Here is a 23,868-nt window from a genome sequence, read left to right as displayed (position 1 = left end):
TCCAACTTTTGGTTAAGCCTTAATGCAAAGGATATTTTTCCTACGTATTGGGAGATCTCTATGATCTGAGGTCTTCCAGGTTTGGACATTGATATTCTAAAGTCCTCAAGACTGGAAGTTAGATCACAAAGGCTATTATCTTGCTGAAAAATACTATTTTGCATGTTAAAAGCTGATATTACTTTGCTTTTCGGTTGCCATTTTTTTCTGAAACAAACTGTGATCTCACCTTGGGCAGATGGATGGTTACAAACGGAAAGGGCAAAACTATTTATTGTTTGGAGATGATTCCCCCCTGTGTACTTGGTTTGAGTGGCACACCAAATTACTTGTTTGTTCAAGACCCCCACCATCTCAATTTGGCCTTGGGTCTGAGCTGCAGTCAATATTAAGGTCCTTCAAGGTGAATCTTGGTGCAGCTGCTTTATTCTGTCTTGTGCCTTTTTATTAAACTTTGAAAAACATATTTGCTCTGCTTCCTTAAAATAATTATACCTTCTAGGTTCCTAATAGTTTGTTATTGTGCTGTTTTCTTTTTCATCTATTCCATATTTGCATCCTTCTAATTCCTTTTTTTAAATTTATTTTTTTGATGTAAAGTTCGATGATTCATTAGTTGCATATAACACCCAGTGCACCATGCAATACGTGCCCTCCTTACTACCCATCACCAGCCTATCCCATTCCCCCATCCCCCTCCCCTCTGAAGCCCTCAGTTTTTTTTCTCAGAAGAAAGGGATAAAGAAAGGGGGGGGGTAATCAGAAGGGGGAATGAAGCATGAGAGACTATGGACTCTGCATCCTTCTAATTCCTGATTATATGTTTAGTCAAAAATTTATGTTTGCCTTTACTCCTACTATATATATTTGTCCTACTTCCTAGTTTTGACCCATTTTTTTTTGCTCTGATTCTCAGTACCTCAGTGTTCCAACATTGCAGATTATTTAGGTACACACTAGTTAGGATGCTTTTAGTAAGTTGTACAAAACCCAGCTCAAGTCAGGCCAGACTATAAAAGCAATTTATTGGTTCACATTTTTTTGAAAAATCAGGTTTCAGGAAAGGAGTGATACAGCAATGCCATCATGCTTCTTACTCTCAAATTTGCCTTTTGTGGTGTTGATTTCATGCTAAACTGATTGGAGGAGGGCCGCCAATAGCAATCTGGGCTAGATGCTTCCTCATTTATGTCCAGTCATGGAAAAAGAGTTTCTTTCCTCCAAATCACAGAACAAAAGTCGAGCTTTACTTTGTTTGGGCAAACTCAAAACACACGTCTGATGCTGGATCAATCACCGTCATTGAAAAAGGAGTGAGATGATTGTGATTGCCAGAGGTTAGATTCTGCCCCTAGAGTCTGGAGTGAGATCAGTCTACCCAAATTGTATGGCTGTCACACAGTGGGAAATGGGAGAAGTAGATTCAGGGTGAGCTGGAGTCACGTCTTAAAGTTTGCACGAGGTGATTATGCTCATGTCTTCCCAACTCAGTGTTCACTGACCTCGCTTTGGTAGCTCGAAGTCAGCCATAGCGGGAGTATTTACACCACAGAAATTGGCAAATATCACAAATAAGTTGTGTGGGATTTTTTTGGTGGGGAGCTGGCTTACCAATGCACCTCTGATAATGGGAGGGACTAAACTTCATGGGTGTTAATAGGAAACAGTCTCTTAAGTAGTTTTCCTAACTTCAGATTGCTTACCCCTACTATCCACTTTTAAAAAATGACAGCTTTACTAAGATAATTCACATGCCATAAAATTCACCCTTTTAAAGTGTACAATTCAGTTATTTTTGTATATCCATAGAGTCATACAATCATCAGCACAATCAATTTGACAACATTTTCATCACCTCTAAAAAGAAACCCCACAGGTATTAATCAAATTTCTCTACAGAGAGAAACTTGCAGATATANNNNATATATGAAGAGAGAGAGAGAGATTTATTATAAGGAATTGGCTGATACAATATGGTGGCTGAGAAGTCCCACAATCTGCTGTCTGCAAGCTGGAAACCCAGGAGAGCCAGTGGTGTAATCAGTCCCAGTCTGAAGGCCTGAGAACCGCAAGTACGAAGAGCAGGATAAGATTAATGTCTCAGCTCAAGCAATCAGAGGGGAAGGGACTGAATTCTTATTTCCTCTGCCTTTTTCTTCCATTCAGGCCCTCAGCGGATTGGAAGGTGGCCACTTACCTACATTGGGGACAGCAAACTGGTTTACTGAGTCCACAGATTCAAATGCTAATTTCATCTGGAAACACCCTTAACAGGCACAACTCAGAAATAATGTTTAGCCAAATGTTTGGATGCCCCGTGATCTAGTCAAGTTGACACAAAATTGGCCATTGCACCCATTAACAGCCTCTCCTTGTTCTCCCTCTCCCCCTAGTCCCTTGCAAAGTTAGTTTCTATCTTTGTGGACTTGCCTATTTTGGACGTTCTGTAGAAGGAATCATACCATGTGTAGTCTTTCGGTTTAGTTTCTTTCACTTAGCATGTTTTCGTGGTTCATCTATGCTACAGCATCTGTCGGTATTTTATTCCTTGTATTGCCAAATAATATTTCACTGTGTATACAGACCACGTTTTGTTTATCCACTTATCCACATCAGTTGATGACATGTGAGTTCTTATTCTAATTCTAATTATAGTTCCAGAACCTGGTCCTTTCTACCTTCAGTCTTTAGTACCTTCTTGCTGCCAGAATCCTTTTCTTAGAAAACATCACATTTAATCTTGTCACTCACTTGATGAAAATAAATCATCACACTAGAGGAACACACCATCCCTGCATTTGAAGCTCCCTTTAGTTTGATGGGAGCTAGCCTGGGAATGAGCAGACCCTGCCTCCCTGTGAGCCGGCAAGTTTGGCCAGTAATGTTCAAATTTCATTGAAAGGGCCTCTCCTGGACCAAAAACCAATGTACATGCCCCAAAGACATTAGACCCTGACTATGAAAAACAAAAGCCTAACCTATAGAAGGTAACATGGATATAATATAGTTTTAGGATTTTGCCATTTGTATTTTTTTCATCTCTTAATTATTGAGAATATCATGAGGCTACTGGAGAGATAATGCATCTTACAATTAGATAGTTAGTTTGAAGTCCTGGCTGAGTTGCTTAATATCGACAATCTTTAAATCCTCTTTTTCTGAGATTTTAAGCAAATTGTCTTTTCTTATATGTAAAGTGGGAGTAACAATTCCTATGTCAGAGTTCTGTGGATTAAAAGATATAAACACTCAGCTACCATGCCCAACCCATAATAGACCCTAAAATTATTGTTATGGTTGAATATATGGTTAAAAATTTCAATTATTTTCAATAAGGCCAATCTAAGATTAGAACTATTTTGGTGTTCTTTCATTGTTTTATGGTTCTAGTGATTTAATTTCAATATTGTGTTAGTGCTTTAAAATTAGTACCAATTTGGGGGTGCCTGGGTGGCTCAGTCGTTAAGCGTCTGCCTTCAGCTCAGGGCGTGATCCCGGGGTCCTGGGATCAAGCCCCACATCGGGCTCCCTGCTCCGCTGGAGCCTGCTTCTTCCTCTCCCACTCCCACTGCTTGTGTTCCCTCTCTCGCTGGCTGTCTCTCTCTCTCTCTCTGTCAAATAAATAAATAAAATCTTAAAATTAGTACCAATTTGAAGCAGAAATTAGATAATCAGTTCAAGGGCTTTATGTTCCTTGTCTACCATTACCCTTGATGTAATCTGAGAGAATCAATATTTCTTGGGAAATGGTCAATGAGAGTGTCTTGTTTTATCACAACAGAAGCTTCTATGAAGTACTTTAAGGATAAATACCTTAAACGTGATGCTGAGTTATCCTGAGATAATTTCTCGGAAGAATGAATCTTTGAGTTTGGCATTTACGTCTTGATAGCAGCTATTAAAAATACAACCCAAGATATTATTCTTTGGAATGATTATAATTTATATTAACTTTAAAAAGGTGTTGAATGATAGTGAAATTATAATTGTTTTGGTCTTGTGTAGATGATCATAAAATTTAAGTTGTTCTTTGGGCCATGCATTTATGGCTTACACAAGTTTTATACGTGTAACAGTTTATCTTTTTAGTTTCATAAATCAACCATGAACTAGAGGCTTCTTTCAGAATTAAAGTATTTATAAATGCAGTAGCCATTTTTACATTGAGGCATTTGTAATTTGAGATATTAAATTAATTGTGTGAAAATTAAACTTAGATCATAGTAAGACTAACATATTGAAGATCAACTTCTAGAAATCACTCGTTTTTATATATTTTGGTCATTCAGTATTATTTCTTTTTCTCCCCCCATCCAATAGGATTATCCTTGTCAAGATGATTATTCAATAGTCCACAGAAAATGCCGTTCTCAGTTCACTGATCTTGATGGTTCCAAAAGATTTGGCATCAACACTTGGCATGACGAGAGTGGGATTTATGCTAATTCATATGTAAAACGAAAACTCTACCCATTAACTGGTGGTCCTATTATCCCCTTTTAAAAATAATCTATGGAATCAGATTCTCTAACTAATGAAGGAATAATGGATATAGCAGTTGATTTTCTGTCCTAATAAATGCAGTGGAAATGTTACTATAGTAGGTTCCTTTAAAAATAAAATCTTATGTATTCTAAACCAGCATATATAAATATATATATATATATATATATATATATATATATATATATATATATATATATGCATATCTCCTTCTTTTCATAAGCTGCTCTGGTATTTTCCAAAGTTTAGTATGTATACCACTGAGGGTGTACAATACAATTCTCGATGGTACTTGGTAGAATTTTCTTTTATTTATAGACTATTTATTTCAAATTTTATTAGGAAAAAATGCACAAAGCTAGCACAATCAAGCTTGTGATTGCTTAGGATATGGCTAATTTTTTAAAAAATAAGCTACCTTAAATTCCATTTTTAAGTGAATAAAAATATAGATGGTGCTCAGATTTGACATGAAACTCAAATGACTGAAGTTTGGGCAACACTGGCCCTATGGTAATGTTGAGAGGTGGGGTGGAGGGAGATGCAGTGGAGTGGCGGAATGTACCCATTTATAGACTTGGATTTATCTATAGTAGCTAACTGCAGTGTGGATTTTTTATTCAGCATAGTGTTTTTCCTTATTTAAGATAATACTTTTTGAGTCTACGGGATAGGAGAGATGTACATAAAATCTTAGTGAAACATTAGGTTTGATGGGAAAATCCAGTCATCTGATGTTAGATTGAGAAGAAATCTTAGCGGTTGTTTTGACTCACTGCCCCATTTTACAGATGAGTGAATAGAACACCCAGAGGTTTAAGGAGGTTTTCCTCTTATGTAAATAGCAGACTCTAGATGACCTTTGAAGTGCATTTGACCTTTTCTTTCTTTTTTTTTTTAAGATTTTCTTATTTATTTGAGGAGGGATAGGGGCAGAAGGAGAGGGACAGAAAATCCCAAGTAGACTCCACATTCACACAGGGCTCCGTCCCGTGATCCTGAGATCACAACCTCAGCCAAAACCAAGAGTCAGGTGGTCAACCAGTCAACTGACTGCACCACCCAGGCGCCCCAGAACTTTCATTTCTTTTGAGAATGGGTTTAATTATTTGGACAGCTTAGGCTTAAATTCACTCTCATTATTTTTCTTTAAAAAATAAATTCATGAAATAGCATTTCATGATAAATGCTAATTTAGCATTGTCCCCAACCCCAGCAAAATATGGTAAAGACCATAAGCCGTGTGAATGGAGAAATGAAAATTAATAAAGAAAATGTAGATATGCCAGGTAAACATTCAGCAGCAGAGTTTGGTTATAATTTCTTGCTGCTTTAAAGTATGTGTGTGCATACACATACACACTGTATATATATACATATATGTGTATATATATATGCGTAAGTATGTATATTATATATAATGTTAATTCTTTTTCTTATTTTTAATTGAGGTATAGTTGATATACAATATCATATTAATTTCGGGTGTACAATGTAGTGGTCTGACAATTATATACATCATGATATGCTCACCATAAGTGTAGTTACCATCTGTCACAATAAAGAGTTACTACAATATTTTTGGCTATCTTCCCTATGTTGTACTTGTCATTCACATAACTCATTTTATAGCTAGCAGTTTGTACCTCTTAATCTCCTTTACCTACTTCATCTATTCTCCATGATTCCCCTCGCCTCTGGCAACCACCAGCTTGTTCTCCGTATTTATGAGTCTTTTTCTATTTGTTTGTTCATTTGTTTTGTTTTTTAGTTTCCACATATAAGTAAAATCATATAGTATTTGCCTTTCTCTGTCTGACTTATTTCACTTAGCATAGTGCCCCCTAGGTCCATCCATATTGTTATGAATGGCAAGATTTCATTCTTTTTCAATGGCTTAGTAATATTCAGTGTGTGTGTGTGTGTGTGTCTGTGTATGTGTGTGTACCACATCTTCTTTATGCATTCACCTATCAGTGGACACTTAGGTTGCTTCCATATCTTGGCTATTGTCAATAATGCAGTAAACGTAAGGGTGCATATATCTTGTGAATTGGTGTGTTCATTTTCTTTAGGTAGATATCCAGAATTAGGATTACTGGATTATATAGTATTTCTAGTATTTTAATTTTTAATTTTTTGAGGATACACCATCTTCTTTTCCATAGTAGCTGCACCAATTCCCATTCCCACCAACAGTACTCAAGTGTTCCCTTTTCTCTACATCCTCACCAACACTTGTTATTTCTTATCTTTTTGTTACTAGCCATTCTGACCAGTGTGAGGTAATATCTCATTGTGATTTTTGCTTTGCATTTCCTTGATGATTAATGATGTTGAGCATATTTCCATGTTTCTGCTGGTCATCTGTATGTCTTCTGTGGAAAAATGTCTATTCAGCTCCTCTGCCCATTTTTCAATCAGATTTGTTTTGTTTGTTTTATTTTTTATGTTGAGTTGTATAAGGTCTTTATATGCTTTGGATATTAACCCTTTATTGGATATATCATTTGCAAATATCTTCTCTTATTCACTAGGTTGCTTTTTTGTTTTGTTGATGATTTCACTGTGCCAAACCTTTTTTAGTTTGATGTAGTCCCAAATGTTTATTTTTGCTTTTGTTTCCCTGACCTGAGGCAACAGATTGAGAAAAATATTCCTAAGTCTGATATCTAAGAATTTACATATGCCTGTATTTTCTTTTTGCAGTTTTATGATTTCAAGTCTTACATGTAGATCCTTAATCCATTTTGAGATTATTTTTGTGTGTGGTATAAGAAAGTGGCCCAGTTTCATTCTTTTGTGTAATAGTGTTCTTTATATATTGCCTATTCTAATGGATACCTACCTAGGATTACCTTTCCTTCCATAAAATATAAATTCAACTTTAATCACCCCTAACACTCATTAACATATCTAGGGTATACAGCTGTTTGAAGTATGCAAATCTAAATGCCAGGTTACTCATCATTTGAATTTTTTCCTTTTTGAAAGGGAAAAGTCTTAATGGCCATATCATTACCTTTGAAAAATGCCTCGTACCTAGAAAATAAAAATAAATTTATCTGCTTTAGCAGAAATTGTGTATTGTCACAATGACTAACATTACATTTTGCATAATTGACCTGGGTGTGCCATGAGGGATCAAATTTGAAATCTGCTTTGGTCTGGTTTAGAAGGAGAATGAATTAAGAGATTGTATTTAAACTAGTTAAGTAAAATACTGCATTGAAATAAAGATTACAGCAGAGATTTGGCGCACTCTGAGTATTCAGCTGCCATCTATTAGTGAATGAATGAATGGTGAATTGAATGAACTCTACAATATTACTTGGGAACCCAGACCTTTAAGGTGTAAGTATTTTGTATTGCTCTGGATTTCTTTAGATAACTGTTTCAGTGGTTCATTTTGTCATTATCAAAGACCATCTCAAACAAGAAAAACTGGACCTTTGATCTGATCATTGGAGCATGTCTTCTTTAGGAAGTGACCATGCAGCCTTCTTATGGGGTCCACGTGTATAGGATTTCACCTGAGACACCAAAATAACACTATTGCTTGTATGTTTATAAAATTAGCGTTCTGTATATTTGTATCTATCTATATCTATCTACAAATTTGTTCCATGTTTTTCTTTTGGCCCTTGTGAATTGTTTTGTCAGAACTGTTGGTGTGAGCCCACTATGGCAGAATGCAGACTGCTGCTGGGAGAATGGGACATTGGTTGGGCGGATCCTAAATAGATCTATCACAATGGTGGTTCTTGAGTTAAATTTGGCCTACAGATAAGTTTTATTTGTCTTCACAATGTTTTTTTCATTAATTAATCATAGAGAACAAACTGAGGATTGCTGGAGGGGAAGTGTGTCACGGCGGGAGGGGGGGGGAGCGCGGATGAGCTAAATGGATGGTGGGCATTAAGGAGGGCACTTGTTGGGATGAGCACTGAGGATTGTATGTAAGTGATGAATCATTAAATTCTACCCCTGAAACCAATACTACACTATATGTTAACTAACTTGAATTTAAATAAAATTAATCACTTAAAATAAAAATAAAAAATTAAAGAAATTGAGCCAAATTTTCTAAATTAGGACGTTTTACTTAAATATTTGGATTCTGTATCCTTAACACGTTGGCAGATTTGTCAGCAGCAGACCTCATTTTGATAGAGCAACAAGCAGCAGGGTTAAAGTCCTCTTTAGATGGGGCTAAGATCATCATTTTGCTGCAGTCCTTACCTGGTATCCTTCACTCATTTTTGGAGGCTTTGTGACCCTTTCCCTAAGAAGAGGTGGGACAAACATGAAATAATCAGTTGTGTGGTGGAGGAGAACAGGTGGTAGAAAAGTGGCAAAACAGGCAGCTTCTTGGTGACTAAGATTAGGATAGTAAAGGTGGAGACTGAACCCTAGTTGTAGGGACATCGCTAATCTGGTTGAGTTCGAGCAGGAGTCAAGATCCCAGGGTATGTGATGAAGAAGAGGGAGATGGGGAGTGGGCCAGGGGCTTCACTTTCGAAGTACAGAGAGACCTCAGACCCACTGGATTATACTAGAAATTCATCTGGTGTTGGGGGGGGAAGTAAGCATACCTGACCCACCCCCAGGATATAGAGCTGGCAGATGAAGATAAGCAGGGCCTAGTCAGCTTACTGGTTTATTAACAAAGGAAAGCACTGGATACCATTGTTCCAGAAATATTCACTAAGACCCTAGGCAGGCATGGTAAAATCCTACTTATGGGATGAAGAGTGTAGGTGGTAGATTGGGAGAGGCCACACAAGCGCCTAGCACTGCACCATCAAGAATAGAGCAGTAGAAAAATTCATTCTTAAAGCCATGCTGACCAGCAGCTAACTTTATTTCAGTGATAGTGGTAGGGCAATTTGCCAATCGCTGGAAGTCCACTCTCAAATAGTGGAGACGGGGCAAACATGGGCCAACCATTGTATATCAAAGTGGAAAACTCCGAATCTCACCCAGTTAATTGGTGTTCCTAATTAAGATCATAAGCTTAATAAAAATTTTAACAGCTTTATTGAGATATGATTCTGACACCATCACCTTTTAAACTGTATGATTCATGCTTTGTGGTGTTTTCAAAGAGTTATGCTACCATTACCATAGTCAATTTTAGAACATTTTCATCACACCTTAAAGAAATTCCATATCCATTAGCTGTCATTCCCTATTCCTTCTCAATCTCTCAGTCCTAAGTAACCACTAATCTACTTTCTTTCTTTATAGATTAGCCTATTCTGGATATTTTATAGAAGTGGAATCATATACTGTGTGGTCTTTTGTGACTGGTTTCTTTCCCTTAGCATGATGTTTTCAAGCTTCATCCACATTGAATGAAGTGTTGGTACTTCATTCTTTTTTTGGTTCAGTAATAGCCCATTATAGTATAGATATACCACAATTTATCCATTCATCAGTTCATAGACATTGGGTTATTCCTGCTATGAATATTCATGTATGAGTTTTGGGGTGAATGTATGTTTTCATTTCTCATGGGTATATACCTAGGAGTGGAACTGCTGCGTCACATGGTAACTCTGTGTTTAACCTTTTGAGGAACTGCCAAATTATTTTCTAAAGTAGCGTCACCATTTTACATTTTAATTAGCAGTGCATGAGAATTCCAGTTTCTCCATATCCTTGCCAACATCTGTTATCTTCCATTGTTTTGATTATAGCCATCCTTGTGGGTGTGAAGTGGTGTCTCATTGTGGTTCATTTGTATTTCCCTAATGACCAGTGCTGTTGAACATCTTTCCATGTGCTTATTGGCTATTTGTATATCTTCTTTAGAGAAATCTTTATGCAGATCCATTTTCCATTTTTAATTGGGTTATTTATCTTTCAAGATCATAACCTTTTGTAACATAATTACTAAAAAAATTCGGGACACATAATCTAAAAAAAAAAAAGATCTTCGTTCTGGACTTGAGAAGCAGCCTGGAAGATTTCATTTAGAATCAAATATTGGAATTTCTGTTACAAAGTGACAATATTTGAAAATGAAGAAAATCCTGGAAAATTTTGGAGGCACACACTGTCATGTGAAAATTTAGAATGCACACGTGTGTGTTTCATCTATATTTTCGATAATGTTGATATAGTAAGTCAAAGTAATAATGACTTTATTCATGAAATGCTGGGGAAATGGATCTTTAATTTTCCTTGCACAGTTCTGCTTTTCATCTATCAGGATATTACCTTAGGCTTGCTCTCTAGAAACCAAACTCATCTGATTTTCCAACACTCTTGCCTCATACTAGAACCTCCCCTTTAAGCAGCGGATCTTAGTCTATTGTGTTCATGAGCACCTTTGACAGTCTAATGAAATCTAGACTTTTTACTCTGGAAAAGTTACAAATATTTCTGTGAAAAGAATAACGTTGGGAAACACTCTGACATAACTGAGTAATGAAGTTTTCCTTCCCTTGGAAGACAATGAAATAATCTGAATATTTAGCAAGTTAATATTAAGGTCTATATGCTCATTTCTAAAACCCGAAGTATACATGTACACATGCTCACACACACATAATGTATTTATATAGGACAACCAAAAAAGAGAATATGTAATTTTATCACTTAGCTTTTGCTAACTACCTGAAAACATACTGACCTAAAACAACACATGTTATTTCTCATTGTTCTGTGGTCTACTGGGTGGCTTCTCTAGTCTGGGTTGCATCTACTGGGGCTGGATGGTCTGGGTTAATCTCACTTACCTGGCTGGCACTTGGCTCAAAGTCAGCTGGAGGTCCGGGATGCCCTTGCTGCAGATTGTTCATCATGTGGCAGAATAGGCTGGGTTTGTTCACAGGGTTGTGGCAAGGTTCCTAAGAGCAGCAAGTGGAGGAGCCTCTGTGCACAAGAGCTTTGCAAACAGCTGTCTGTGTCACATTTACTAAGGGCCAGCTGGGAGCAAGTCCTGGGGCCAGCCGAGGTGTAGGTGGGCTCGACCAAAGAGTGTGGAGAGAAGGAGGGGGTAGTTTGTGTCTATGTTTACAGTCTACCACAGGACTGTTGCACACTTCTGAGAAGTCCTTTTTTTGTACAGAAATTATGCCTCTTCCTGTGTAGTATTTCTATTAGAGAATACAGAGAGGCCTTTTCCATTTGTCTTATATAGGTAATATAATTCAGTCCTTTTTTTTTTTTTTTTTTTTTTTTGGTCACTTCAGGCCTTTGCTCCTGTCATTGGCCATCCTCATGGAGCCTAGTTATGGGTTGAGATAATTCCTCTGGGCCCATTCCTAAGATACAGTGAACCCTCTACTCAGGGATCCTGGATAGCTGAGAATTTTGAAGTCCCTTCTTTGTTAGAGAGCTGGAAATAGTACAAGTAAAGAATAAAAGAATGAGAAAAATAACCTGTTGACTTCTATCACTTGCTGTCCTAGAACTATCTCATTGCAATTAAAGGGTCAAAGCAGCTGGCACATTGTAGGATAGTACCATCCACCCAAAAGGCTGCATACATTTTCAGTTTTACAGATATCCTAAAGCCAAGTCATCAAGGGTTGGAAGTTGGAGAAGGCAGCAGTTACCTGGGTGAGGAGCCTGACCTGAGTTTTCTAGAGATTATAAAGTATAAAATTTCCAGGTCTAGAGTTAGCTAGCAGAGCTAAGAACAAACATGTACCAGTGCTTCTAGTATATTGTGAAATTCCATCATCGCAACAACTTACTGGATATTGTATGTGTTTGTGCTGACACATACATTCATGTGTGTGCGTATGTATGTATGTGTGTGTGATTATTATTACTTCTCTTTGGCATTTAAGCCTCTAATTGGTGAAGTGACTATTGGAATTAGAATCAAGAGCTCTAAAAATAAGCCCAGAACTTTCTATATATATCATCATTGTTGTTGGTTTTGTTTTTTTTTTTTTTTTAAGATTTTATTTATTTGAGGGAACAAGAGAGTGGGAGAGGATGTGAGCAGGGGTGAGGGGCAGAGGGAGAAGCAGACTGCCCGCTGAGCAGGAATCCAGATGCAGGACTCGATCCCAGGACCCTGGGATCAACCTGAGCTGAAGGCAGATGCTTGACCGACTGAGCCACCCAGGCACCCCTGTATATCCTGACTGTTAAGACAAGTATGATTCAACTCATAGTGATTAAGGAGATACTGTTCCTTTAGCCTGTGACTTTTCAGTGTCTCACATTGTGGGCAGTTTGCCAAGTGGTCACACAATTCATGTCCCACCGATTCTCCCAACAGAGAGTCAGCTCTGTACTTCTCCCAGAGCTTGACCACTTTCTGCCTGATGTTATATGTATGTGAAAGCCTTATTTTCCCATGTTATTTATTGGCTATTGTTTTTATGAACCAGAGGTAGAGTATGAAAGATGTAAGCATGCTATGGATTCAAAAAGGCTCAAAACATAAAATGTGACCATTTTTTACTGTTTTGAGAAATATCCTCCATCCCCAGTAAAATAGTCCCTAATTCTCTCTCCAAGTCTGAAATTAATTGCTTCCAGTATGTGTCTCTTATGACACTCACCTGATTGTTTTATGGCCATTTCACAGGAGTTCTTGGAGAGCAAGAATCATTTCTCCTCTTCTGGGGGCCACCTAAAACCTGGTGTCTAAAACACAGTGGGTATTCAAGAAATGCTGAAGGAATTAGCATAAAGATCTCTGTCATAGTCATTTGCTGTTATGAATGAGTGCATGGGGTAATTGATAATTGCAATCTGTAGACTCAGAATGGCTTTGGCTAAAAAGATGCAGATAGTTAGCATTTTTATATTACCAAGAGCTTCAGTGGTAATCTTGGGAAGTGGGAAGAGTTGGCAAAATTGGCCTATGAACATTTTATGTACTGTATGGCAGAACAGTTTGCCAGAGCTTCCATAATCTGACTGAAGTCATCCTTACAGTAAAATAATGTTTGCTTGTAAGCCAGAGCACCAGTCAGAGCAAATACTGCTCCTGTCCCAGGTCAAAATTGAATGCTACAGCATTATAGGTGTGATTATAGGCAGCTGGTGAGCTTGGGTGCTGAAAAGATGGCGCGGAAGAAGGGCTGAGAGGAAAGTTCTTCTGAGGAAATGCTGCACCAACGATAAAGCAGTGCACAGTGGTCCACACCATTGTACACACGTTTGACTAAAGCCACTTTACCTAAAGCCTAACTGCCCACAGAAGCTATAAACTTGAAGAATGATGGTGCTGAATTGGATGTTTGAGGCTAAATATTTAAAGTGGTGTAATTTGCCTCTTTGTGTATGTCTCAAGCTTTCCTCACTTTAATTTCTTATTATGGAAAATGAACTTATTCTAGAAGTTCTCTGAAGGTCACTGGTGATAACTCATTACACCCCTACTTGTGGTGCCTTCTATTTATTTTATGGGCTTGAAAAATATCAATAAGTGACAGAATTTTGTCATTTTTGTAGTCCTCTGAATACAAACTCAACCTGATTCTTACAAGTCATTTTTGTATCACAGACTGGGAATGGACAGCAGCTATCTCAGTGAAGTAAAACAAGCTCCTCCCCCCAAAAAAGCTGCAATAAATGATCAAAATGAGGTGTGGGAATGACAGTCACATTTGACTTCTTCATGGTGTACCTATTTACAGCACATGCATGACCAAGAATTAACCATGGAAGTAGGTACTCTCTAGAACTGCAGTTAATAATAGGTACCAATTCCCAACTTCCAGGCAAAACTGTTATTTCAAAATTCATGTTCTCTTTATGAAAGCTTCATTTATTTTAACAATACCCAGATCTTAGTAAGTATAGAAGCTGGCCAAATAGTGAAATTTATAGCAGAAAAGATATGCAGTCTGCAGTCTCAGTGTATAGCAATGCAAGGAGGAGATGTATTATAGAAAAAAATGATAATAATTCAACTCTGAAGATTCTAGGAAAAGGTGGGTCATTCTGTTCTCCTGAGTTTGTTAACAGTAATGAGCAATCTGTTTAAAACTTACATATGAAATCTCAAAAGTATTGCCTGTCTACAAATTTCATTTCCTAGATCTCTATTCCTCCTGAGTGCTTTCTGGAGAACATCCAGGGCACTGTCTAGAGAAAAATAGATTACTTATATTGGAAGAGAAGCATTAAAACAACCCACGAGTTGGGAGGAAAAGGCTCTGGTCTCTCCAAATGTGCTCTGAGTGCTCCCATCTGGACTTGGCCTTGCCAGTTATCCACCTCACCCCACTTTTCTTTGAAACCACCGTTGCCTTCTAAAACAGCAGACTCTGCTTATTTGTCTGCACCTTCTGCCCATCCACTCATTCCTGTCTGGCTTCTACATTCAGCTGTGCATGACATAATGCCTTAGATATGCCCAGAGTGTGATGAAGTCGCAAGAAATTGGTTAGGAACTTAAAACAGTAGTTGTGATAGTTAATGTTGTGTGTCAACTCAGCTGGGCCATGGTCCCCAGATATTTTGTCAAACATTATTCTGCCTGTGTTATGTAGGGATGTTTTTGAATGAGATTTACATTTTAATCAGTGGACTTTGAGTAAAGCAGATTGCCCTTCATAATGTGGGTGAGCCTCATCTGGTCAGTTGAAGGCCTAAATAGAACAAAAGTGCTGATCTCCCCCCAGCAAGAAGGGATATTTCAGATTTCCTTCACACTTTAGCTGCAGCATCAGCTCTTTCTTGGCTCTCCACCCTGCAGATTTTGGACTAAAATCTATCATTCATCTATCTACATATACACACATGCACACACACATTCTTTTGGTTCTGTTTTTCAGAAGAATGCTGTCTGATACAGTAGTGCATAGAATGCTTTTGGAGGGGATTGGAAGGTGGGCATAGCAGTTACAAAAGCATTTTTAAAAAGTATATGACCTAGATTAGATTGGCTGCAGATTATGAAATATTTAGGTCAGGCTGGGTTTAACTGCACTCTTTTCTCTCCTACCTGGGAAAGCTTTTTCAGAATGCAATTAGACTGATGTTATTATAGGCATACATTAGTTCATGTACTTTTGCCTGCCAGAAACAAAATTCTTAAACTGCTTTAAACACTAAGCACATTTACGATCTCACATCACAGGAGTGGGCAGGCCCCTGGTTGGCCAGCATCCAGGCTCTGCAGATACCTTGCCCCTGCCTTCCTGGGTCTGGCTGCGTTATGGTTGAAGCTGTTCTAACTGTCATGTCTAGCTGAAAATGTCCAGAGGAAAAAGAATGACTGTCTTTTCTTGAGTGCATTTCTCAGGAGTTGGGAAAACTTCCCCAAAAGTCTCCATCGTGCAGTCTCTGTGGCCAGAATTGGGTCACATGTACATTCTTAAAACCCAGCAAGGGGAATGCCATGTTTGGATTAGACAAACCAGAATCTCCTCCTGAGCTGCATGCAAATGGAGTGAGCTTCTTCTGGATCCTGTTGCTTGGTTACATGAGGCAAACAGGGTCCTCTCAGGAAAACAAAAGGAGGGAAACAGATGTTGGGCAGGTAGCCAACAAAGTCCACTAAAGGGGTCACCTGGACCTTGGCTGTCCCTTTTCTTTTCCTACAGATAGATGCTGTCTTGGTACTCTGCCAAAGAAAAAATTAGTTTCTTTAAAAAAAAAAATCAAACACATTGAGCAAATTGTTTTTAACTTTTTTCAGTTCCTGGGGAATGAGGATGAATTATATTATACAGCATGTGACAATATACTTGAAAATCTTCATTCAGTGTCCCTGCCCTCACATCCCTTCCTCTTCCCCCTTCTCTGTGTCCTTCCTGTCACCCAAACCCTCACAAACCTTCTCTCCTCTTTCCTATTTTAGGAGTTAAGCTCAACTCCCATGTGGGGATGGTCTGCCTACTACTATTGATTAGAGGACCTGGAAGCCCAGCCTCCACCCTCAGATTTATCAAAGTATCCATTTACTCACTAATTAAAATAAACTACCTTCATATTACTACATACAAAAAAGTCTTTAAACTCTTTATTTTCTTCGAAAGTGTAAATCTTTTGCAAACTTGGTATTTTAACTAATATTAGTAAAAGGCTACTTGTGATCCATGTCACAAGGGATTGTAATGGATTGGAGTGCTAAGACTGTGTAGTGAAGGACTTTTAGTCAATAATAATCAATAACCCCAGCTCTGACCTCTCTCCTGAGCTTGACTGTCCTATATACTGCTCATCTCTGCCAGACAATAAAGGAACCTCACTCTGTTCAGAATGAAATAGTCTTCCATTGCACACTTGTCTCTCCTGTTTCCTGGTGCTATTAACAGCACCATCATCCTGCCAACACTCGTTTTAAATTTCTTTATCCCTTGCTCTTCAGATTAATCTAGCACTTCGTAAAACTGGTCTGGGAGTATTGGTGTTCCTTAAAGTGTTAAAAACAACAACAGGAACACATTGAGAAACAGACTCGTAAATACAGAGAACAAACTGGTGATTGCCGGGAGGTGGGGGGGAGTGAAGGAGATGGGCGAAATTGGGGAAGGGGACCAAGAAGTACAAAATCCCATTATAAAATAAATAAGTCACGAGGGGTGTGTGGGTGGCTCAGTCGGTGAAGCATCTCACTCTTGATTTCAGCTCAGGTCATGGTCTCAGGGTCATGAGATTGACCCCCACATGGGGCTCTGCACTCAAGGCAGAGTCTGCTTGAGATTCTCCCTCTTCCTCTGCCCCTCCCCCACTTGTGTTCTCTCTGTCTCTCTTTCTAAATAAATGAATAAATAAATAAATAAAATCTTTGATAAATAAATAAGTCATGAAGATGAAAAGTACAGCATAAGGTATGTAGTCAATAACATTGTAATACCGTATGGTGATGGATGGTGACTACACTTACCCTTGTGAGTACTGAGTAAAGTGTAGAATTGTCAAATCAATATGTTGTACACCTGAAACTAATAAAACATTGTATGTCAATTGTACTATAATAATAATAATAAAATAAGAAAAAATAAGTTAAAAAAGAAAGTGTTCTGTACTCAGATGTCTTTGGGGAATGTTGTATACCATATCCCTATCTTAGATCATTATGATACACATTCAAATATTAAAGACCCTGCAAAATTCTGTAGAACAGAAGGCAGTTAAGCCCTGTTTAATCTGGCATTTCCCAGACTTATTTCGTCACAGAATCATTTTTGCAGGGAGGAAATACTAATGTATTTCACAGAAAACAGAAAGAGAAACATTTATCTAAGCAATTTTTAAGTAAAGATGAGGAACGAAATTAATATTTATTTAGTATTTAGTAAGTACCATATACTTTATATAGGTGAAGTCGATTTTCTATTAAATCCCAATGCTAATAATAAGGAAGAAAAGCCCTAGTACTTCTTTTCGTGAACAGACTTAGATAGAAATCCAACTTCATGATGAAATAAAATATAGGTGTACCTATATTTAAGGCAATTGGTATGTACATGTTCTACATTTTCTCCCTCATTTTTTAAAAGATATTTATTTGAGAGAGTACGAGCAGGGGGAGGGGGAGAAGCAGACTTCCCGCTGAGCAGGGAGCCTGACCTGGGGCTCCATCCCAGGATCCTGGGATCAGACCTGAGCAGAAGACAGATGCTTAACCAACTGAGCCACCCAGGCACCCCTCCCTCATTTTTCTAAAGAAAGGGTGATGGCTAATTCCTTTGTTGGTTCATAACCCTCCCAGAAGCTTCCCTGGTGTAATCTGAAACCAGCCCAAAAAGGCAGAGGGCAGAGAGGGCAGGGTGAGACCAAAAGAAGAGGCAGGCCACTCCAGTTTGGTAAGGGACAGTTTTATTAACAGTGAAGGGAACTTACATACAGGCTTGTCTTGGGTGGCAGCAGGACTAATGGATCCCCTCGCCCACCCTCCAAATCTTAAAAATGTATAAAGAGACTCTAATTGGGCTCAGTCACATATACCATGCAGGTGTTCTCAACACCACATCACCATCTCAAGGCTCTGTCCTTGGAGCAGCCTCTGCGAGCAGGAAAGGCAAGCCAAACCCACATTCTGAGTGCCTGAGTCCAGTCAGCGGGTCAGTTGGCAGTCACATCTTTTTGATGACATTCCCCAATGTCCTGCTTTATAGTCTCAAAACTACTCATGCCACATTTCACCCATTTTCATTAAATACCAATAGAATGTGTGGTTTGTGGTTTCAACAATCACTTTAATAAAGGTGGAATTGAGGTTCTAATTCTTTTATTCTATATTGTACCACCAGACTAAGGACTTAATGAGCCTTTTTACCTTAACACTTAATGCATTGAATTCATATAGGTGCCTAATAAGTGTTCATTTATGAGAATGTAAGATTCTGCAGATGCTTAGCCTACCCTCAAGAAGTATCAGGAAAAAATTTGCATTTAATGAAACTTAAGTCTATATAAATGAGTAGAATCCCCAAGTAGGAAAACAGGTTGAAAGTGATAATCTGAAGCAAATTTGGCAATGTTTGGGAGAGGAGAAATTCAAGCTGTAAATGTGGAGAGATAAAGAATGGATTAACGGTACAGTATTTTTCAATGTTGTATGTTTTAATGCATTTAATTCACATTTTTATTAAAAATTTATACAAACTCCCAGTAGATTGAATTCAGGTAGTACTGATAAGATAGTTGATATGATACTGGCAAAGAACTGGTTGATTTTTTTTTTGTTTTTTGGTTTTTTTTTTTTAATGAGACCTAAGAGTTGGCCATAGAAAAGCCCTTAGTCATGACTTAAAAAAACAAACTGCACAGGGTATATAGCAGCTTTTTAAAAACTGAGGTTACATCAAGCAAAGAAATATTTCTAAAATGCTCAAGCAAATACAGGAATCAGAAAATGCATTTCTTCTGTGTAAGCCAGCTGAAGAAAAGAACATAGGAAAATCATAAAGTAAAGAGCATTTCTTTTCAGGATGCCTTTTTCTCATAAGTAGTTTAAAGTCCAGTGGAGTGTGCTAAAAGCTCTTTCATAATACAGGAAAGTAGAAAAAGAAGCTCTTGGCATTTCTGATTTTATTGAATAACTGCGAAACAGTGGCTTTGAAGAAGAAAAAAAACTCAAGAAAATGGGTAGTTGAGTGGCATGATAAGACGATTTAAAAAAGCAGATGAAATGGGTATGGAGGCAAATGTAATGCCTCTCCCTTCAGAGAAATCAGGCAGAGAAAATTATCTCAAGAGATTGCCAAACAGATGGCATGCTAAAGAATCTTGGATCTCTTTGAAGATAGGTTTGCCTTCATTGAAGTCCTGGAGTAGGGGAACAAGGTTTTTTGAGGAGAGGATAAGTGGATTGTCTTAGCTCTGACATGCAGCTAATGCAAAGAGGAGGTGGTGATTATTCGTGGAAAAATATTATCAATGATAAAAATTTTAAACATTTCTAGATTTTTAGGACTAAGCAGTAGAAAATGTACATTTGCAAAAAAAAAAAAAAAGAAAGAAAATGTACATTTGCTACTTAGCTTGAGGTGCCATTTGATTTAAATGTGTGGTACTAGGACTCCTTGGAGTAATGGTTGATTCTTAGATGTAGCAGAGAATATACAAGATAAGTCTGGAGCATTTCGAAGGTCCAGAAGTAAGAAAGTGTCGAGCACACACACACAAAATACTCACAATGATGAAGATAATGTCAAAGGACACAGGAGTCAACCGAAAGAGCTCCAAATGGTCATAGCTGGAACATAATTTAAGCAACAAAATAAATAAAATTGTATTGGATTTTAACCCAAATATTAAATAAATAAATAAGAATAGCGAAATCTCCCTCACAGAAGAATATCAAACAACTTTATGTAGATACTCCACCCTTCAAGGTCATGAGCATAACTTCCAATTTGTTAAGTGTGGGCTGCACATAGCGACTTTCTTCCAAATTATATCATATGGAAATGGGGAATAGGAGTAACTGTAGTGGAGAATCATGATAAACACTACCTCAACCAGACCAGTGTCAATGTCAGCAGTGATAAGTGATGTTGATGGTATGTACGCTCAATTGATGTGATGAAAATGGCACTTGACCTTTGTGGTCTTCCTCTAAAACCCCATAACTCCAGTCTAACTATGAGAAAAGCATCAGATAAATCCCAAATGAAGGACATTCTACAAACACCTGACCAGTATTCATCAAAACTTTCAAGTTCATCACAAATAAGGAAAGCCTGAGAAACAGAACTAAGTACAGATGATTACTAAATGTCATGTGACATCCTGTATGGGATCCTGGAACAGAAGAAAAGGACATTAGGTTAAAAACTAAAGAGATTTGAATAAAGTATGCCTTTTAGTTAACAAGAATGTATATTGCTTAATTGTGACAAATGTATCATACTAATGCTAATAATAGTGGAAACTGAGTGAGGTGTATATGAAAACTCTTTATACTATCTTGACAACTTTTCTATAAATCTACAACTATTCTAAAATGAAAATTTTATTTAAACATTTAAGAAAGTATTTGTGATGAATGCTGACACCTGATGATGTTGGCCGAGAAGTTGTTACAGGGATGTGATATTTCATATTTGATAGCCAAGCCTTGCGATGTTAAACTTATTTTTTCCCTAAGTTTATTTGCTTGGATGAAATATCTTATTTTTTAAATGGTTAAGACACTTCTATACCAATTCAGCAAAACTAGTTCCATGGGTACCTGGGTGGCTCAGTCGGTTGAGTGTCCAACTCTTAATTTCAGCTCAGGTCCCTCATCTCATGGGTCATTGGATTGAGCCTTGCATTGGGCTCTATGCTCAGCAGGGTATCTGCTTGAGATTCTCTCCCTCCCTCTGCCCCCCCCAACCCCCGCACTGGTACTCTCTCTCCCTCTCTGTCTCTCAAATAAATAAACAAACCTTTAAAAACTAATTCCAAAAAAAACGGTGGAAAGAAAGAAAGAGAGAGAGAGGGAGAAAGGGAGGGAGGGAAGAAAGAAGGAAGGAAGAAAGAAAAGAAGAAAGAAAGGGTGGTTGGGTCCACTGATAAAAAAATACTACATAATTTTATTTATAAAAAGTTCAAAATACATGGGGCGCCTGGGTGGCTCAGTCAGTTAAGCATCTGACTCTTGGTTTCTGCTCAGGTTGTGATCACAGGGTGGTGAGATGGAGCCTTCCCATCGGGCACCACGCTCAGTGCAGAATCTGCTTAAGATTCTGTCCCTCTCCCTCTCCCTCTGCCACTCCCCCACTCACCCTCCCTCTCTCAAATAAATAAAATCTTTAAAACAAAAAAAAAAGTTCAAAATATATAATTAAAGTAAAATTCATCTAGAACGTTGGCAGTTGAAATAGTGATTTTGTTGGGAGTATGACTAGAAGGGACATGTGGGCTACTTCAGGGAGCAGATGTTCCTTTTCTTGAAGTAAGTAGTAGTTACCATACAATATTTATATTGTGAAAATTCACTGGGCTATAAGTTTTGTATATTTATTTTCCATATGTATATTTCAATTAAAATGTTTATTGAAGAAAATAATTGAACTTGAGAAGTTTGGCAACTTGTTTTTGACGTCTATTTAAATAGAACTGTAAATGGTTTCTGAATAGTGAACACTTTTCAAAGTGAAAGACCTAATAGTGCTGTGTTATTGTTACAAATGTATGTTGTCCACTTACTTATTCACTCATTCCACATATATTTATTAAACATCTAGGACTGTCTTGTCTCCAAAACCATAGATTATATGGGAAGTAACCTATAAACAGTAATATGTTATGATAATTGCTGTAATAGATATGTGTACAAATGTAATGGGATTCTAGAGATGTTCTTTTGTCTATCAAAGGAAGTCAGAGATGGCTTCACAATGGGGAGGGACACATGAGTTGGTACATGATGAAGGAGTACACATTTGCCTAAAAATAAGTGGGTGTCATTTCATGGAACAAGGTGAGAGAAGGAGAGAATTCTAGATGGATGTAATGCTAGGGAAAAGTCACAGAAGCAGGATGAATTTTGGAAAATTTCTATAGTTTGGCAGAATGTCAGGAAGTGGCAGCAGCTGAGTGTTACTGACTAATGTATCCTCCTAAAATTCGTAAGTTGAAGTCCTAACCCCCAATGTAGTGGTATTAGGAGGTATAGCCTTTGGGAGGTGATTAGGTTTAAATGAGTTCACGACAGTGGGGTCCTTTTGATGCAATTAGTACCCTATGAAGAAGAGACCAAAGAGCTTGCTTTCTCTCTCCACCCTCACCCTGTGAAGACCATAATAAAATGGCTGCCTGTAAGCCAGGAAGAGTGCTCTCACCAGACACTGAATTTACCTGCACCTTGATGCTGGATTTCCAGCCTCCAGAAATGTGAGAAATAAATGTTTGTTGTTTAAGCCACTCAGTCTGTGGTTTTTGTTATAGTAGCCAGAACTAAGACACTGAAGCAATAGAAGAAGATGTGAGTCAGATCATAAAAGGCCATGTATGTCATGCAGAATAAAAGATTTTCCCCAGGAGTTGATGAACTTTAAGTGGTGAGTAATATGATAAGAAATAAAATTAGAAAGATAACTCAAAGGCAGTGTTAAGGAATGCTTGGAGAGCAATAGCTAGAAGCAGGAAGACCAGTAAGGATGATGATGTCAGTGTGGACAGAGAGCAGTGGAAAGAGAAGTAGAAAATTTAGAGTTGGCAAGTCTTAGTGATTAATTAGATGGGGAGGAGGACAGGTAGGAGTTCAAGATGACATCAGTGGTGCCACTAATGAGGATAGAGAACATTAAAGGGAAAGTGAGAATGTGAAGAAAGATGAGTTCTGTTTGGTATATGTTGAACTTGGGACACCCGGGTACAGACATCTAGCAGGTGGTTGGGTATAATGGGAACGGGGCCCAGAAGAACAGTTTGGAGTTATGAGAATTTTCTGCAGTGAACATATAGTTAGTAATTGAAACTAAGGGAGATCCAAGTTCACTTACAAAGAGTAAATAAGTAAGCAAATCATCCCAGATGAGGGTGTGTAGATATGAGTTGAGCTGTTAGAGAGTCTCTGAAGTGCTCCACCATGCATGGTTGCAAACTCCTTAAGAAGGAAAGTGTGGTCAGGTGTAGGTGTGTGGAGTGGCCAGGAGACTGGAGGTCTTATGAAGTGAAATTATGGGATTTGGAGTAGTGAGGGGATGAGAACATGGGGAGGATGTGAGCTTGTGGTAAGAGAGCATATTACAGGAGTTTAAAATTTTCAGGCTGGGATAGTTCTGAGGTATGAGTAGAATGCAAGTTCTATGAGGGCAGGAGCATTTCACCTCTTTATCCCCAGTAGATAGGGCAAAATATGGTTGTGATGGGTACTCAATAAATGTTTGTTGAACAAATGAACAAATGAATGGGGCATTACTGAATTAGAATTGGATGAGATCAAGAAAGTCTGTTGAAATTCTTAGAAAACTTGAATAAATGTCTTTGATTTGTGTT

General features: G+C 38.0%; 2 protein-coding genes across 4 annotated transcripts in view; both read left to right on the top strand.

Annotated features, from left to right (window-relative positions):
- CUNH9orf135 (chromosome unknown C9orf135 homolog) overlaps positions 1–4,592 on the top strand; it is a 77,912-nt gene extending 73,320 nt beyond the window's left edge. Inside the window, exon 6 of the mRNA XM_008690945.2 lies at positions 4,321–4,592. Coding sequence (XP_008689167.1) covers positions 4,321–4,503 — 183 coding nt within the window. The 3' untranslated portion in view covers positions 4,504–4,592. The remainder of the gene's footprint in view (positions 1–4,320) is intronic.
- The window catches only part of MAMDC2 (MAM domain containing 2), a 278,192-nt gene that overhangs the window by 13,321 nt on the left and 241,003 nt on the right, over positions 1–23,868 (top strand). The gene's annotated exons all lie outside the window — the stretch shown is intronic.

The sequence above is a fragment of the Ursus maritimus genome, unplaced genomic scaffold, assembly GCF_017311325.1.
Source record: "Ursus maritimus isolate PB19 unplaced genomic scaffold, ASM1731132v1 scaffold_34, whole genome shotgun sequence".
NCBI lineage: Eukaryota > Metazoa > Chordata > Mammalia > Carnivora > Ursidae > Ursus > Ursus maritimus.
This window is presented reverse-complemented; position numbering and strand designations above follow the sequence as displayed.